This window comes from Eleutherodactylus coqui, chromosome 2 (genome assembly GCF_035609145.1).
Source record: "Eleutherodactylus coqui strain aEleCoq1 chromosome 2, aEleCoq1.hap1, whole genome shotgun sequence".
In the NCBI taxonomy this organism is placed as follows: domain Eukaryota; kingdom Metazoa; phylum Chordata; class Amphibia; order Anura; family Eleutherodactylidae; genus Eleutherodactylus; species Eleutherodactylus coqui.
The window spans coordinates 322,624,133-322,640,545 of NC_089838.1; the positions used below are offsets into that span (position 1 = coordinate 322,624,133).

The window sequence follows — 16,413 nt, forward strand, 5'->3', positions numbered from 1 at the left end:
AGCGGTGTGGAAGTGAGAATAGAAGAAGCCGAAAGGTATCACCTGTCTCCCTTGGACATCTCTGATCTCAGGAGACCTCGGGATAACTGCATACCCCTGTGAGAAAGAGGAGATCGCCATGCAGCACTTAGAGGCGTCTAAATGAGTGAATGTTGACAGGTTTAGAGTCCGGACATGAAAGGAGTGTGTTATTTTCCAGGAGCAGAGCTGTACAGATAACTAGGACTGTGGGCCCGATATTCATCCTGTCTCACCGCCAATTCTGACTAAACCTGTGCTGTGCTTTGGCTTATGTGCTGTTAAACTGTTCAGTGTTAGATTTCCAAGTAAAACAACATTGACGACCCTTCCTGGCCTTGTTTTCAACTTTATTCTGTGTGTTTGGACTATCATTTCATCATCCAGCTTCACCGCAGAGAAAGGAACGCTGGTGTCACCCGTGACAACTCAAAGGAAGGACCAAGGTAACTTAGTTTCCGGTTACCCACTACTCCAATAGCCTGCCCGCAGCCCTGTTGGACGTGTCCCTGGCTACCCTCCAGGTGGGAGAGAGTAGTGCCACCGTGACAAGGCCTACAACTCATCCCTGCTGTCTCCTAGGCTAGGGCCTGCTCCTCGGATGCTGCTCTTCTTGCTGCATTTTTTTTGTCAATAAGTGTATACTGGCATTAGCAAGAGCCTCGGATACGAGAAAGAAGATAAGGCGGAGATGGGGAGAGCAGCACAGATAACTTCAGGACTGCTGCTTCCCTCATCTGCTCCTTGGGTTTTGCAGTTGCCTCATGTGTAAGATGTAAGTAGACATTTCTGGGACGAGGTTCTTCAGACCGGGATGTGGTCTTATTTATGTGAAATAGTAATTTATGAACATTGGTAGATATGTGCGCCGCTCTGTAATAGTCATAGAGGATTTGTCTTTTGAGGGTTTATGGGGCGCTGGACCATATAGATCTAACGTTTCTGAATAACCGCATATTACCCATCTATTAACAGAAGCTTCTACGGCAACTTCACCTCCGAGGTTATCTATTAACCCCGTAAAAATCAGTGTTTTTTTGTCTTAAAGGACAAGATGCATTTTTAGTGATTCTACCTAACTTGAAGCTTCTGGGCCCCAATGCAAAATCTGTAACAGGTCCCCCAACTAAGGCTTTATTCATACTACTGGGTGACCTATCTGAAGAAGAGAGGACTTACGGGCCTTCTAAGGCTTCTGTGCTCGGGTGCAACTGCATCCTCTGCATCCCCTATAGTTATGCCCCTGACCACCCCTGGGGTGGTTTTATGGCCCTATTAGTTTTTCCGGGCCTGCAAAAATTATTTTTTGTCTCATACTGGACTATATTTTAATACCTTCTTTTTTTCGACTGAATTTCTTTTCCATTTTTCTTATTTTATTTGGGGTAATTTGTACGAAAAGCAAAAAAAAAAAAAGATTTTAAATTTATAGTCCTTTATTTTTTAAATGATATTTGCGTTACAATAAATGACAGGAATGGGTTCATCATGTAGTTTGTATAATCGGGGTTACAAGGTGCTCATGGCAGCTGTTTATGTTCTCGCTGGCAGTGGGTCGGTTTCTATTTTTCATATAAACTTCTATTGTATTCTGTAATTTTTTTAAACTTATTCAGCTTTAATCCCATGCCGTATATTTACTATCGGTCGGGATTGAAGCCGTATTTATAAATCACTTGGTCCTTAATGGGTTAAAATAAAAAATATATATTTTTGTAAGCCTGGTGTCTGCATTTTATCATTGAAAATCATTGGTTTCAAAATCCTGCGTTTTCACCCACTCTCGCATCGCAAGAAAATTTATCGCCAGTGGGTAAGAGCCCTTAGAGTGTTAACCCTTATTTTCCAAGTCTTCTACAATTCGCTCTGACATGCTGTTTATCAACATCTGGGCCAAATCCTGACTGATGGTAACCCATTATTATTAATCGTTGCTTGGAGTTTAACACGATTTCTGAGTTTTTGTTTGTCCTCCCACTTTTTGAGGACTGACCATAGGTTCTCAGTGGGATGGAGATCTGGGGAGTTTCATAGCCATGGACACAAAATGTAAATATTTTGTTCACCAAGCCACTTAGTTATCACTCTTGTCTTGTGATGTGGAGCTCCATTATGGTGGGAAAAGCATTGTGCATCACTACATTGCTCTGGGATGTTTGGGAGAAGTTGCTCTTGGAGGACGTTTAGATACCTTTTTTTCTTGGCGGTGGTCTTAGGCTGTGAGTGAGCCCCCTCCCTCGGATGAGAAGCAACCACTCACATGAATGGTCTCAGGCTGCTTTACTTTTGTCATGATACAGGGGTCATGGTAGCGCTCGTCTCTTCTTCACCTGACAGTCATTCTTCCTGTTGTCCCAAACAGTCTGAAGGGGCTTCATCAGGTAAAATACTGTACAGGGATTGGACTGCTCAGGACTGCGGTAAAGTTATTTTCCTTGATGAAGCCCCTTCAGACTGTTTAGGACATCTCCATCCTGTTTTATTTCTTATGGCCAACTGCGTAAAGGGGGTTACGGGACACCTATTCACCCAATCAGCCACATTGTGTCATGTTATGTAACTTCTACAGGGGGCAGATCTGATGACCTCGTTGCCAGGTGCCAAATTGGTAGATGTGGAAGCCCCTAATGAGAAGAATTGCTAGCAATTATCTATCAATAGCATGAGATCACTCCATGTTATGTCAAGACACTTCTCCAGTGAGAATCTCAATGAATTCTACTTTATTATCAACATTACCAACTCTTATACAGAAAGAAGAAGGTGTATTCAAGAGTTACTTGGTACAAAGATTAGTGTTACATAGGTGACAAAGCTTATCATAAGGCTTATTGACATCTACCAAATAGTCTCAAAGCTCTTAAGGCTCGTCTCAGACATAGAAATTACCTAAGTCAGGATATTGCTGTTGCATTAGACAATAGTTCTGCTATAGCTGTGTGTCTTCTCTGTTAACATAGCTTAGCCTTATTTAATTTGTCTGTTGACTTTTTATCTTAAAATCCTAGTTACTGACACTACAAAGCATAGGTTTTAGTCTTCTATTTAAGGATCAATAGTCCAATACAAGGTAAGAAACATCACTTATTGCATTCTGAAACTTAACACTTTATATTCCATGACATAGAGTAAAGGCACTTTATTCATGGGCTGATCATCCTATAGATCCTTGCTAGATCGCGGGAATCAGAACGATGAATGTTCAGTGTAAATGGCGTCAGCAACTGAACGACTAACACCGGGCTTTATGAACTAAAAGGCTGGACATTTTAAGTTTAAGAAACTAGTGGTAAAAGTGTACTTAACCTTCCATTAAGGAATAGAAAACGGATGCATAGGAATCCATGCTTTCCATATAATGTACAAGAGCGTTTAATTATCATAACAACAAAAAGAATGACATCTGTTGTAGACATATACTAAAATAAGACCTTACTAAGACAGGAAAGCAGAACACAAGCAACCCTAGATCTCCATTTCCATTATCATCTGTTCCTTCATGACATGGAATGGAGTTACTCCTTCACACAATTGGCCAAGCTCAGTCCGAAGACTCTCATCTGCATGGAGGATACAGATAATACCGATCCCTGCAGGCAATGCTTGTACTGCTATCTTCAACTGCTGTAGGATGTGGACCTTAGCACAAGATGGGTCATTTCCGAACAAATCTATGTCTAGACGGTGTACTCCCTCTGCCAAGGGAATTGGATAGGCAGGGGTACCAAGACTAAGAAACCCTTGTAGATAGGCTTGGGTGCCACCACAGCTTGTTGTAACTCTGGAAGAAGATGCCGAGTCATTGGAATCCCCAGGATGTGAATAAATCCAGACAATCTGTCGTCTCAGTAGAAGATTTAAATTGGACTTATGAGTGGTAAGAGGGAGCCAGCCTTGAACTAGTAATCCACCAGAAAGGAGCTCTTCTCTTGACTTAGACTCCTCAAAGAATCTGAGAATTTCCTCTGCTCCCAGAATAGTTAGGTTTTTGGATCTGTCCAAATCATTCACTCGAGACTCCATTAAGTTGAGCACTGCTTCTAACTGGTCAGCGGGAAGGTGTAATGGCATCACTGCCTAACAAGGAACATAAAGGACAGGAGACAGTGGTTCAAATTTGGAAGATGTCTCTATATATTTCATGTGACAAATGCTGTAATTATACAAAACAGTGACCGCACAGAACAAGTCATTCTGGTTAATAGTAATCAGGTAACTTTAATGAGTAACCCACCTTAGAGTTGATTACTTTGTATTTCGTCAACATGGCAGCTGGTGGATTCTCTGCCCGGGTCAGACGGGCTCTTTTAACCTCTGGGTGATCAGAATGTAGAGTATTGAAGCAAAACTTTTGAATCAGTCCAGCTAACCCACGCCCTCTCATCCAGGGGGCTATCCGAAGACCTTGCATCACTGCAGTCGTTCCATCATCAACCAATATGAATGACTCGAAGCCCACCTGACAATCCATAATGAGAAGAGCAAGATGAACATAAAGAAATTCACAAACTGTCCAGTCTACTGTAAGTTCTGGACATAGAAATGACTCTGCCCTAAATAGATTATTATTGTCCTCTTTGTTCTAGTCATGTTTTTATGAAAAGTTCTTCAAGTTTCTAATGCAGGGTGTAGTCTATAAATCCGATCCAGCACTATATCTCATTACTGGGGTCCTATATTGAGATAATAATAGCATACTTGAATAGGAAAGCATTGATGTGCTACACAATGGTATAGCGCACGGGTCCCTAGGGGCCCCAAAACTTGTTTTTTAATTTTGTACTGTGGCCCTTGTAAGGAATAGACAGCAAAACCCAATTGCAAAGTTAAAGAATAGGCCATACTACCAGAATTAACGTTTCCTTACTTCAGTCATAGCAGCGGTCCCAGGACACCTAGGGAAGCTTGGTCAGCAGATTTCTGCTTCTCATACACTACTCTTCAACTTTGCAATTGGGTTTTACTCTCTATATCTTAAAGAGGCCACAACAAAAAATTAAAATTAATGTTCTGAGGCCCACTGGGTTAGTGCGTCGTACCATTATGTAGCACATCAATGTCTTCCTATTCAAGTACACTATAGTTTTCTCACTATAGGACACCAGTACTGAGATATAGCGCTGGATACGGCTTTTTGACTACATCCTGTACACTTTGTGTCTTAATTCCTCAACTTTTTCAAGATCTCCACTTGTGGCCTTTCCACACAACAGATAAGATTGCTACAATGTATCAGTCTAGACATCCTTCGAACACAACATAAAGCTTTCTCAAGTTCCAAAATCAAAGCTAATTGCCAGGGGCGGGTAATAGAGAGGGAACACAGGACCTGTTTCTGGGGGGTTTACCACCTTGGAGACCTGCGAGAACTTAGAATCACCAACTTTAACCAAGCCAATTAAAACTTCTGATGATTGGAAGAACCAGTTGTCTGCCAGATATAAGACAAGAAATAGAGACCCCCACCAAAGTTTTAGCTCGGGGTCTTGTCCAACCTTAGGGCTTATTCAGATGAGCGGGACTAATTTTGGTAGTTGAAGAACAAAGCACTTTTATGTTTAATCCTTTGATTAATTTTAAAATTATAAATGGCAAAAACAGAGTTCAAAAGTAATAATTACAATGAACTGCAGCAGTGTCGCCAGTTTATACTTAGGGTAGGACTGAGAGCCCGGGATGAAAGTCCATATAGTCTAAGAGGCTCTCAGCTTGTATAGAAATTCCAAGTCTGAGTTGAGATCCCTTCTGGAGGGTTTACTTTACTTTTTAGCTCAGACTGACCCTGTGTTAAGTGGGTTTTTCAGAGAATGGCTGCAAATACCAGAACACTGCTTAATATTAACTTAAGGGGTTGTTAAATCAACATTGAAGGGAAAGGTAGAGTAAATAAAGAGAAATAAAAACCAAGGGGGGGAGACAAAGAGGAACGGAGTAGGGGATCGAAAAAAAGAGAAAGAACTGAGAAGAAGAGAGGAAGGTGGGGGATGGGAAGAAACAGTGCTATAAGTATGGTGGGAGAAGAAACCGAAAAATGGGATATGGGACCAGAATGAGGAGGGGGGATATGTTGGCCTCATCTAATTACCCTAATAGGTTCATGAACTCTGGCCTATGCTGGAAGGAGATCCATGGCCCCCATGGCCTACACCTCCTCTGGAGCCAAGGGCATCTCCTGCCACCAATTCTTCCATGTGCATTATTTAATTATTCAGCTCTTGAATAAACTCTACTACGGAAGGTACGCGGGGGGTTCGACAATGGCGAGGAATTACAGTTCGCACTGCTGTTAAAAAATGGCACAAAAAACCTTTTTTAGCCTGGGCAAACAAAACCGTTTTAGGCCCAATGTCCACAGGCGGATTTGATTTGCGGAATCTGCGCGGTGGCCCTGCGTGGAAGATCCGCAATTCAATACACTCATAGGGAATCATGGATGTCCACAACTGAATTAAAGAATGTGGATTTGTTTTACGGACCTTTGAGTGCAGAAAATAAATCGCAGCATGCTCCATTTCAGTGCGGTTCCCACACGGACGGCTTCCATTGAAGTCAATGGAAGCCATCTGATTCTTGGCCCTAATGCAATTCAATTGCAGATGGACCGCGGGAAAGCAGTTTAAAAAAAACGAAAAAAAAAGGTACTGCCCATGTGAGCTGGCGCAACGGCTGGCACTTCCGCACATCCGCAGTACAGAAGAATGAAGACAGGTACGTGCGGTCGCTGGCTCCGGGTAGGGTCGGATTCCACTACGTAGACATGAGGCCTTAATTTGTGTGTTACATGCATATGTGTAACGTTTTTTTTTTACTTCTGTGTGTCAACTTTTTTTTCCTGCACACATCAAAAAGACAGATGGAGGCCCAATTTTTTCTAGCATTTTTTTAGCAATGATCTTTGAAAAACAGAGTACAAACGGTCAGTGCCGGACTGGGATGCCCAGGGCCCACCAGTAAGACTTATTCTGTACAACTACACGCAAATATTACATGACCACTATGTTCTCCATACACTTCAATAGAGATGTGGCTGCATTGGCACGTGGCCCTGTTTCCACTGAAGTACATGGAAAATGTGACAGACGGGAATTGGTTGACTCCCATTCACCCAAAAAGTGTAGATCTTATGTTGAGCTCACCCTAGCTCAGAGCCCACTGGGGGATTCATCAGTCTGAGCCTGCAAATGGATGTACTTTGCTCATCCATTGATTTACATGAATGACTGTCATCCAAGAAATCGGACTGCAATAGGACACACTGCAATTTTTTTCCTTACACAGACCATCATTTTGTGTAGAAAAAAAGCGCATCCGAGTGACCCCATCAACTATAATGAGTCAGTTACCAACACAGCCAGCACACAGATGGGAAGATTGCCCTAGTATATAAGCCCTTACTCCAGTCCTGCCGATGGCAGTCTACCCACTCTTCCCTTACAACCATCTAATGTATATGGCGGTCTACCCACTCTTCCCTTACAACCATCTAATGTATATGGCGGTCTATCCACTCTTCCCTTACAACCATCTAATGTATATGACACTCTACCCACTCTTCCCTTACAACCATCTAATGTATATGGCGGTCTACCCACTCTTCCCTTACAACCATCTAATGTATATGGCGGTCTACCCACTCTTCCCTTACAACCATCTAATGTATATGGCGGTCTACCCACTCTTCCCTTACAACCATCTAATGTATATGGCGGTCTATCCACTCTTCCCTTACAACCATCTAATGTATATGACACTCTACCCACTCTTCCCTTACAACCATCTAATGTATATGGCGGTCTACCCACTCTTCCCTTACAACCATCTAATGTATATGACACTCTACCCACTCTTCCCTTACAACCATCTAATGTATATGACGGTCTACCCACTCTTCCCTTACAACTGTCTAACATATATGGCGGTCTATCCACTCTTCCCTTACAACCATCTAATGTATATGGCGATCTACCCACTCTTCCCTTACAACCATCTAATGTATATGGCGGTTTACCCACTCTTTCCTTACAACAATATAATGTGTATGACGATCTACCCACTCTTCCCTTACAACCATCTAATGTATATGGCGGTCTATTCACTCTTCCCTTACAACCATCTAATGTATATGGCGGTCTATTCACTCTTCCATTACAACCATCTAATGTATATGGCGGTCTATTCACTCTTCCATTACAACCATCTAATGTATATGGCGGTCTACCCACTATTCCCTTACAACCATCCAATGTATAAGACGATCTACCCACTCTTCCCTTACAGCCATCTAATTTATATGGCAGTCTACCCACTCTACCTTTACAAACATCCAATGAATATGGTGGTCTACCGACTCTACCCTTACTGAACATGTTTGGGGGCAGAAAGATTAGGCATGTTGAATCTCAGATTTCCTGAAGGAGATAAGCAGCTACCAGAGGGGTGTGATGATGTCGTTTTCGCCTATCACCATTGATGCTTTTTATGAAGGAGTTATCTTGAGTCACCAAGAATCTCCTCCCTTCTACTCACCACTTTCCCTTCACATTTGGCTAAAAACATTCTCCTCTGTGGATCCTTCAGCCACGCATGGTACCTGAAAGGCAGATAGTCTACTCCATTGTATATCCCACCAGAGATGGACATCACTTCTTCATAGTCTTCAGCTGTGGCAGGTACAAAATCAACTTTTGGAAAGGAAGTCTCCTCTGCCATGGTGTCACTGCGCGATCGGGTTGGGCACTCCAGCAGAAAAAACAAGAAGAGGAGGTTACATAATGCGATAAAGTTCACCAAGTACGACACACCCCGTGCTGGAACAGATCCGGAAAAGGTGAGGACCTGTCAATCTTAGATAGACTGGGGGGGGGGGGGGTTAAGGATTAAAAATGAGGTTTATTGCTTTGATTTGTCTTTCTGCTTTTTATCGATTTGGGACATCTGAAAGGCTCTAAATATCAACAGTATACTCTTAGCTAGACTTGCTGATCATTTACTAAGAGAGTCCAAAAGTGCAAAACTCTAGTTCAGTCAGACTCAAGAATGCAAAGTAAACAACATGTTTGATATGAGGGACTTACCGTCTTAGAAGAGCTTTTATGAGGTCTTTTCAATCTCTTGCACCCTCTATGATCTCTTATGCTCTACTGTTATTCCTTCCTGGACATAACTACAATAGAATGGTCTGCTGATCTTGTGAGAACACAAGCTGTGACCATGTGATCACCCAGATTCCAGGCATTTAACCCTCTAGATGCTGCAGCCAATTGTAACTTTGGCTTTTATGGAGCTTGACAGATGGAGGGGGCTCCCCGGCTAGTCCATCATAGCAGTGCAAAACCTAAGATAGTCCCTCCAGATCTCCCAAAGGTATAAACTGATATAAGTGTTCCAAAACATTATGTACCGTATGCAATCTAATGATATAAATCCCTTGGTTGGATTACAAAAGAAAACACAAGAAGCTTCATTTAAAAAACATTCTTCCTCAAAATAAAATATCTCGCTCTTAGGTAAAAATATTTTGTTAATGATGATTGTATTGTTTATAAACGTTTGGCGTTTGGGGTAAAATAAAAAAAGGTCTTAAATTATGGCAGATTTGCTATTTTTTCTTTGCTACCTGGCCAAAAAAATTAACAAGAGTGAGTCAAAAGACTATGTGTACGCCATACCTGGGGCATTAAAACTACAATTCGTTCCACATACGAGTACAGTGGACAAATATAAGTGTTACGGCATGAAAAAAAGTGCCCTGAAGGCCTGAAATAGTCCGATCCTCAGAGCTGCCCATGTGGTGTCCACATGCAGATGAACGTTCATCTTGGCCAAGCGCTTGTGTGCAAGGACCAGTAATCGGCAGCCGGACACCTCTGCCGCCAGCTTATCTCTCAGGGCACAAAATGATCCAGCGATGCAAATTGAACATCTTGGATCCTCCTTTCTCCCGACTCCATCTATCACTATCTGTCATGGGAGGGTTGAGCCGCCCCCATACACATTAAAGAGTCATCCTGCTGCTGTTTTTTGCAGGTCCAGATGTCAAAACACTAATATGTATAGGGGGCTTTAAGAGGATAAGGAATATTAACCCTTTGTCACAGTGCTGTCAGGTTCTGCCCTCTATAAGTGTAGTGTACAGAAGTTAATGTACGGAATTTTCTAGACGTTTCTGAATTATCTATGTATGTTTTGTGCTTATGTATTGTCAGTGTCTTCTATGTGAGCGAATTTGATGTGTATTGCTTAGCTGCTGCACTGGAAGGGTTACTGTCTGGGTTATGTCTGGAAATATATCTTTTTGTATGTCATGTGACCTTGTTTTATATATATGTTTGCAAAGTGCATGACTGAGGTCTTTTTATCAGTCATCTGCTTGGAATGATCCAGAGAGGAGCCTGTCTGCACACGGAAACTTTCAGTCTGTGTGTAGGGAAGATGGAAGAGGCAGAGAGAATGGCATGTTTGTGTCCTGGGCCCCATTGGTACTGGTGTAACTTGTCTCCGCCGATAGAATGGGTGGAGACATGGGTTGGCCTTCTTGAGTTGTAGAGGAGGGCTTGTTGACGCCCACAACAGCGCGCCCCCATCTACCCAGGCCTCTATGCTAAGGACCAGGAGAAACCACAAGTCCGTGAGAGCCCACCGTGCAGCGCTGAGTGCCTATCCTAGAAAGTAAGTGTGCACCGGTAGAGGGTTTGAGAGAGTGAGAAAAAGAGTGGCCGGGAACAGAAACCTACAGATAACTTGGCCTGCTGATTCATCACACCATGAGTCCACCTTCACCTGTGTCCTGACGGTGGATGTAGATTGTTTTGGACTGTTTTCAAGTTGCTCAAGTTTGTCTCCCTGGCTGAGGGTCCGCTCCTCGGATGCTGCATAAGTACTACGGGACCAGCAGCACATGCTGTCGCTACTCTCTCTTCTGGACCGTGCCACACTCTCACTGTGATGTAGCTCTTGAAATCCGCTGTGGGAAAACGCTACGCCCATGGATAGGCGGCCTTAGTCTAAAGTGTGTGTAGTGGAGTCTAGTCTAGTCAGTTTGCAGAGAGCCAAGACACAAGAATATCTGTTGATGTGTCTTTAAAGCGCTGTGGAAGTGAGAATGGAAGAAGCCGAAAGGTATCACCTGTCTCCCTTGGACATCTCTGATCTCAGGAGACCTGGGGATTACTGCAAGCCCCTGTGAGAAAGAGGAGATCGCCATGCAGCACTTAGAGGCGTCTGAATGAGTGAATGTTGACAGGTTGAGAGTCCGGACATAAAAGGAGTGTGTTATTTTCCAGGAGCGGAGCTGCACAGATAACTAGGACTGTGGGCCCAATATTCATCCTGTCTCACCACCAATTCTGCCTAAACCTGTGCTGTGCTTTGGTATATGTGCTGTTGAACTGCTCAGTGTTAGATTTCCAAGTAAAACAACATTGACGACCGTTCCTGGCCTTGTTTTCAACTTTAGTCTGTGTGTGTGGACTATCATTTCATCATCCAGCCTCACTGCAGAGGAAAGAACGGTGGCGTCACCCGTGACAACCCAAAGGAAGGACCTAGGTAACTTAGTTCCCGGTTACCCACTACTTTAATAGCCTGCCCGCAGCCCTGTTGGACGTGTCCCTGGATACCCTCCGGGTGGGAGACAGTAGTGCCACCGTGACAAAGCCTACAACTCATCCCCGCTGTCTCCTAGGCTAGGGCCTGCTCCTCGGATGCTGCACTTCTTACTGCATTTTCTTAATAAGTGTATACTGGCATTAGCAAGAGCTTCAGATAAAAGAAAGAAGATAAGGCGGAGATGGGGAGAGCAGCACAGATAACTTCAAGGCCGCTGCTTCCCTCATCTGCTCCTTGGGTTTTGCAGTTGCCTCATGGGTAAGATGTAAGTAGACATTTCTGGGACGAGGTTCTTCAGACCGGGATGTGGTCTTATTTATGTGAAATAGTAATTTATGAACATTGGTAGATATGTGCGCCGCTCTGTAATAGTCATAGAGGATTTGTCTTTTGAGGGTTTATGGGGCGCTGGACCATATAGATCTAACGTTTCTGATAACCGCATATTACCCATCTATTAACAGAAGCTTCTACGGCAACTTCACCAGCAAGGTTATTTATTAACCCCTTAAAACCAAGGTGTTTTGGTCTTGAAGGACAAGATACTTTTTTAGTGATTCTACCTAACTTGAAGCTTCTGGGCCCCAAAGAAAAATCTGTAACAGGTCCCCCAATTAAGGCTTTATTCCTAGTACTGGGTGACCTATCTGAAGAAGAGAGGACTCATGGGCCTCCTAAGGCTTCTGTGCCCGGGTGCAACTGCATCCTCTGCATCCCCTATAGTTACGCCCCTGACCACCCCTGGGGTGGTTTTATGGCCCTATTTCTTTTTCCTGGCCTGCAAAAATTATTTTTGCTGTGGTTTTTTTTGTCACACACTGGACTATATTTTAATACCTTCTTTTTTTCAACTGAAATTTTTTCCATTTTTGTAATTTAATTTGGGGTAATTTGTACGAAAAGCAAAAAAAAAAAAAGATTTTAAATTTTTAGTCCTTTATTTTTAAAATGATATTTGCGTTATTATTAGAGATGAGCGAACGTACTCGTCCGAGCTTGATGCTCGTTCGAGTATTAGCGTGTTCGAGATGCTCGTTACTCGTGACGAGCACCACGCGATGTTCGGGTTACTTTCACTTTCATCTCTGAGACGTTAGCGCGCTTTTCTGGCCAATAGAAAGACAGGGAAGGCATTACAACTTCCCCCTGCGACGTTCAAGCCCTATACCACCCCCCTGCAGTGAGTGGCTGGCGAGATCACGTGTCACCCAAGTATAAACATTGGCCCCTCCCGCGGCTCGCCACAGATGCGTTCTGACATAGCTGAGGGACAGTGGTATCGTGTTGGAGCTGCTATAGGGAGAGTGTTAGGAGTTATTGTAGGCTTCAAGAACCCCAACGGTCCTTCTTAGGGCCACATCTAACCGTGTGCAGTACTGTGGAGGCTGCTTTTTGCAGTGTTGCACTTTTTTTTTTTTGGTATATCGGCCGTGCAGAGCATTGCGCCCTGCAGTAATACTCCAGGGCCAGTAGTGGTGACGAAGGGACAGAAGACATATTGATTGAATATAGGCAGTGGGCCTTTGCAAAAACATTTGGGGAAAAAAATCAATTTGGGCTGCCTGTGACTGTCCTCAGTGTACTGGGTCTCTGCTGAGTGTAGTAGTTCTCCAAAGTCATACGCAGCCAGCTAAGTGTTACAGCAGGCTTGCGCAAAATTATTTCCTGGCATTCCGTAAGCGAAGTCAGCCTCCAACCACAGCCAATAAGCGGCACATTTAATTACAGCGTTCTGTTTCTGCACTACTGGTAATGCAGCATGCTGAGGGGTAGGGGTAGGCCTAGAGGACGTGGACGCGGCCGAGGACGCGGAGGCCCAAGTCAGGGTGTGGGCACAGGCCGAGCCAGTGCGGTGGCCAGGGGTAGAGGCAGGGTCAGACCGAATAATGCACCAACTGTTTCCCAAAGCGCCCCCTCGCGCCATGCCACCCTGCAGAGGTCAAGGTGCTCTACGGTGTGGCAGTTTTTCACAGAGACGCCTGACGACCGACGAACAGTGGTGTGCAACCTTTGTCGCGCCAAGATCAGCTGGGGAGGCACCACCACCAGCATGCGCAGGCATATGATGGCCAACCACCCCACAAGGTGGGACGAAGGCCGTTCACCGCCTCCGGTTTGCACCACTGCCTCTCCCCCTGTGCCCCAACCTGCCACTGAGATCCAACCCCCCTCTGAGGACACAGGCACTACCGTCTCCTGGCCTGCACCCACACCCTCACCTCCGCTGTCCTCGGCCCCATCCAGCAATGTCTCTCAGCGCAGCGTCCAGACGTCGCTAGCGCCACTGTTTGAGCGCGAGCGCAAGTACGCCACCACGCACCCGCACGCTCAAGCGTTAAACGTGCACATTGCCAAATTGATCAGCCTGGAGATGCTGCCGTACAGGCTTGTGGAAACGGAGGCTTTCAAAAGCATGATGGCGGCGGCGGCCCCGCGCTACTCGGTTCCCAGTCGCCACTACTTTTCCCGATGTGCCGTCCCAGCCCTGCACGACCACGTCTCCCGCAACATTGTACGCGCCCTCACCAATGCGGTTACTGCCAAGGTCCACTTAACAACAGACACGTGGACAAGCACAGGCGGGCAGGGCCACTATATCTCCCTGACGGCACATTGGGTGAATTTAGTGGAGGCTGGGACAGAGTCAGAACCTGGGACCGCTCACGTCCTACCCACCCCCCGAATTGCGTGCCCCAGCTCGGTGGTGGTATCTGCGGCGGTGTATGCTTCCTCCACTAAACCACCCTCCTCCTCCTCGTACGCAACCTCTGTCTCGCAATCAAGATGTGTCAGCAGTAGCAGCACGTCGCCAGCAGTCGGTGTCACGCGGCATGGCAGCACAGCGGTGGGCAAGCGTCAGCAGGCCGTGCTGAAACTACTCAGCTTAGGAGAGAAGAGGCAGACGGCCCACGAACTGCTGCAGGGTCTGACAGAGCAGACCGACCGCTGGCTTGCGCCGCTGAGCCTCCAACCGGGCATGGTCGTGTGTGACAACGGCCGTAACCTGGTGGCGGCTCTGCAGCTCGGCGGTGTATGCTTCCTCCACTAAACCACCCTCCTCCTCCTCGTACGCAACCTCTGTCTCGCAATCAAGATGTGTCAGCAGTAGCAGCACGTCGCCAGCAGTCGGTGTCACGCGGCATGGCAGCACAGCGGTGGGCAAGCGTCAGCAGGCCGTGCTGAAACTACTCAGCTTAGGAGAGAAGAGGCAGACGGCCCACGAACTGCTGCAGGGTCTGACAGAGCAGACCGACCGCTGGCTTGCGCCGCTGAGCCTCCAACCGGGCATGGTCGTGTGTGACAACGGCCGTAACCTGGTGGCGGCTCTGCAGCTCGGCAGCCTCACGCACGTGCCATGCCTGGCCCATGTCTTTAACTTGGTGGTTCAGCGCTTTCTGAAAAGCTACCCACACTTGTCATACCTGCTAGGAAAGGTGCGCCGGGTCAGCGCACATTTCCGCAACTCCAAGACCGACGCTGCCACCCTGCGGACCCTGCAACATCGGTTTCATCTGCCAGTGCACCGATTGCTGTGCGACGTGCCCACACAGTGGAACTCTACGCTCCACATGTTGGCCAGGCTCTATGAGCAGCGTAGAGCTATAGTGGAATGCCAACTCCAACATGGGCGGCGTAGTGGGAGTCAGCCTCCTCAATTATTTACAGAAGAGTGGGCCTGGTTGGCAGCCATCTGCCAGGTCCTTGGAAACTTTGAGGAGTCTACCCAGATGCTGAGCGGGGATGTTGCAATCATTAGCGTCACCATTCCTCTGCTATGCCTCTTGAGAAGTTCCCTGCAAAGCATAAAGGCAGACGCTTTGCACTCGGAAACGGAGGCGGAGGAAGACAGTATGTCGCTGGATAGTCAGAGCACCCTCATGTCTATATCTCAGCGCGTTGAGGAGGAGGAGGAGGAGGAGCAAGAGGAGGAGGGGGAAGAGACAGCTTGGCCCACTGCTGAGGGTACACATGCTGCTTGCCTGTCATCCTTTCAGCGTGTATGGCCAGAGGAGGAGGAGGAGGAGGAGGAGGAGGAGGGGGAGGAGCATGAGGAGGAGGGGGAAGAGACAGCTTGGCCCACTGCTGAGGGTACAGATGCTGCTTGCCTGTCATCCTTTCAGCGTGTATGGCCAGAGGAGGAGGAGGAGGAGGAGGATCCTGAAAGTGATCTTCCTAGTGAGGACAGCCATGTGTTGTGTACAGGTACCGTGGCACACATGGCTGACTTCATGTTAGGATGCCTTTCTCGTGACCCTCGCGTTACACGCATTCTGGCCACTACGGATTACTGGGTGTACACACTGCTCGACCCACGGTATAAGGAGAACCTTTCCACTCTCATTCCCGAAGAGGAAAGGGGTTCGAGAATGATGCTATACCACAGGGCGCTGGTGGACAAACTGATGGTAAACTTCCCATCCGACAGCGCTAGTGGCCGAAGGTGCATTTCTGAGGGCCAGGTAGCAGGGGAGGCGCAGAGATCAGGCAGCATGTACAGCGCAGGCAGGGGAACATTCTCCAAGGCCTTTGCCAGCTTTCTGTCTCCCCAGCAAGACTGTGTCACCGGTCCCCAGTCAAGGCTGAGTTGGCGGGAGCACTGTAAAAGGATGGTGAGGGAGTACGTAGCCGATCGCACAACCGTCCTCGGTGACGCCTCTGCCCCCTACAACTACTGGGTGTCGAAGCTGGACACGTGGCCTGAACTCGCGCTGTATGCCCTGGAGGTGCTTGCTTGTCCTGCGGCTAGCGTCTTGTCAGAGAGGGTGTTTAGTGTGGCTGGGGGAATCA

The 16,413-nt window shown here is 46.3% G+C and overlaps 1 protein-coding gene across 2 annotated transcripts; it reads right to left on the reverse strand.

Annotated features, from left to right (window-relative positions):
- Positions 1–2,726: 2,726 nt before the first annotated feature.
- Positions 2,727–9,204, reverse strand: LOC136612988 (probable N-acetyltransferase 16). 2 transcript variants are annotated; one of them, XM_066593770.1, is made up of 4 exons: positions 9,093–9,191; positions 8,545–8,754; positions 4,253–4,477; positions 2,727–4,095 (listed from the first exon to the last, which is right to left on the reverse strand). In XM_066593770.1, exons 2-4 carry the CDS (start codon positions 8,725–8,727, stop codon positions 3,484–3,486), a joined length of 1,020 nt encoding a protein of 339 aa, XP_066449867.1. In that variant the 5' UTR covers positions 8,728–8,754; positions 9,093–9,191; the 3' UTR covers positions 2,727–3,483. The 2 variants fall into 2 exon arrangements, with proteins under 2 accessions (XP_066449867.1, XP_066449866.1); XM_066593769.1 differs by having other exon boundaries at positions 8,545–9,204.
- Between the last annotated feature and the right edge of the window lie 7,209 nt (positions 9,205–16,413).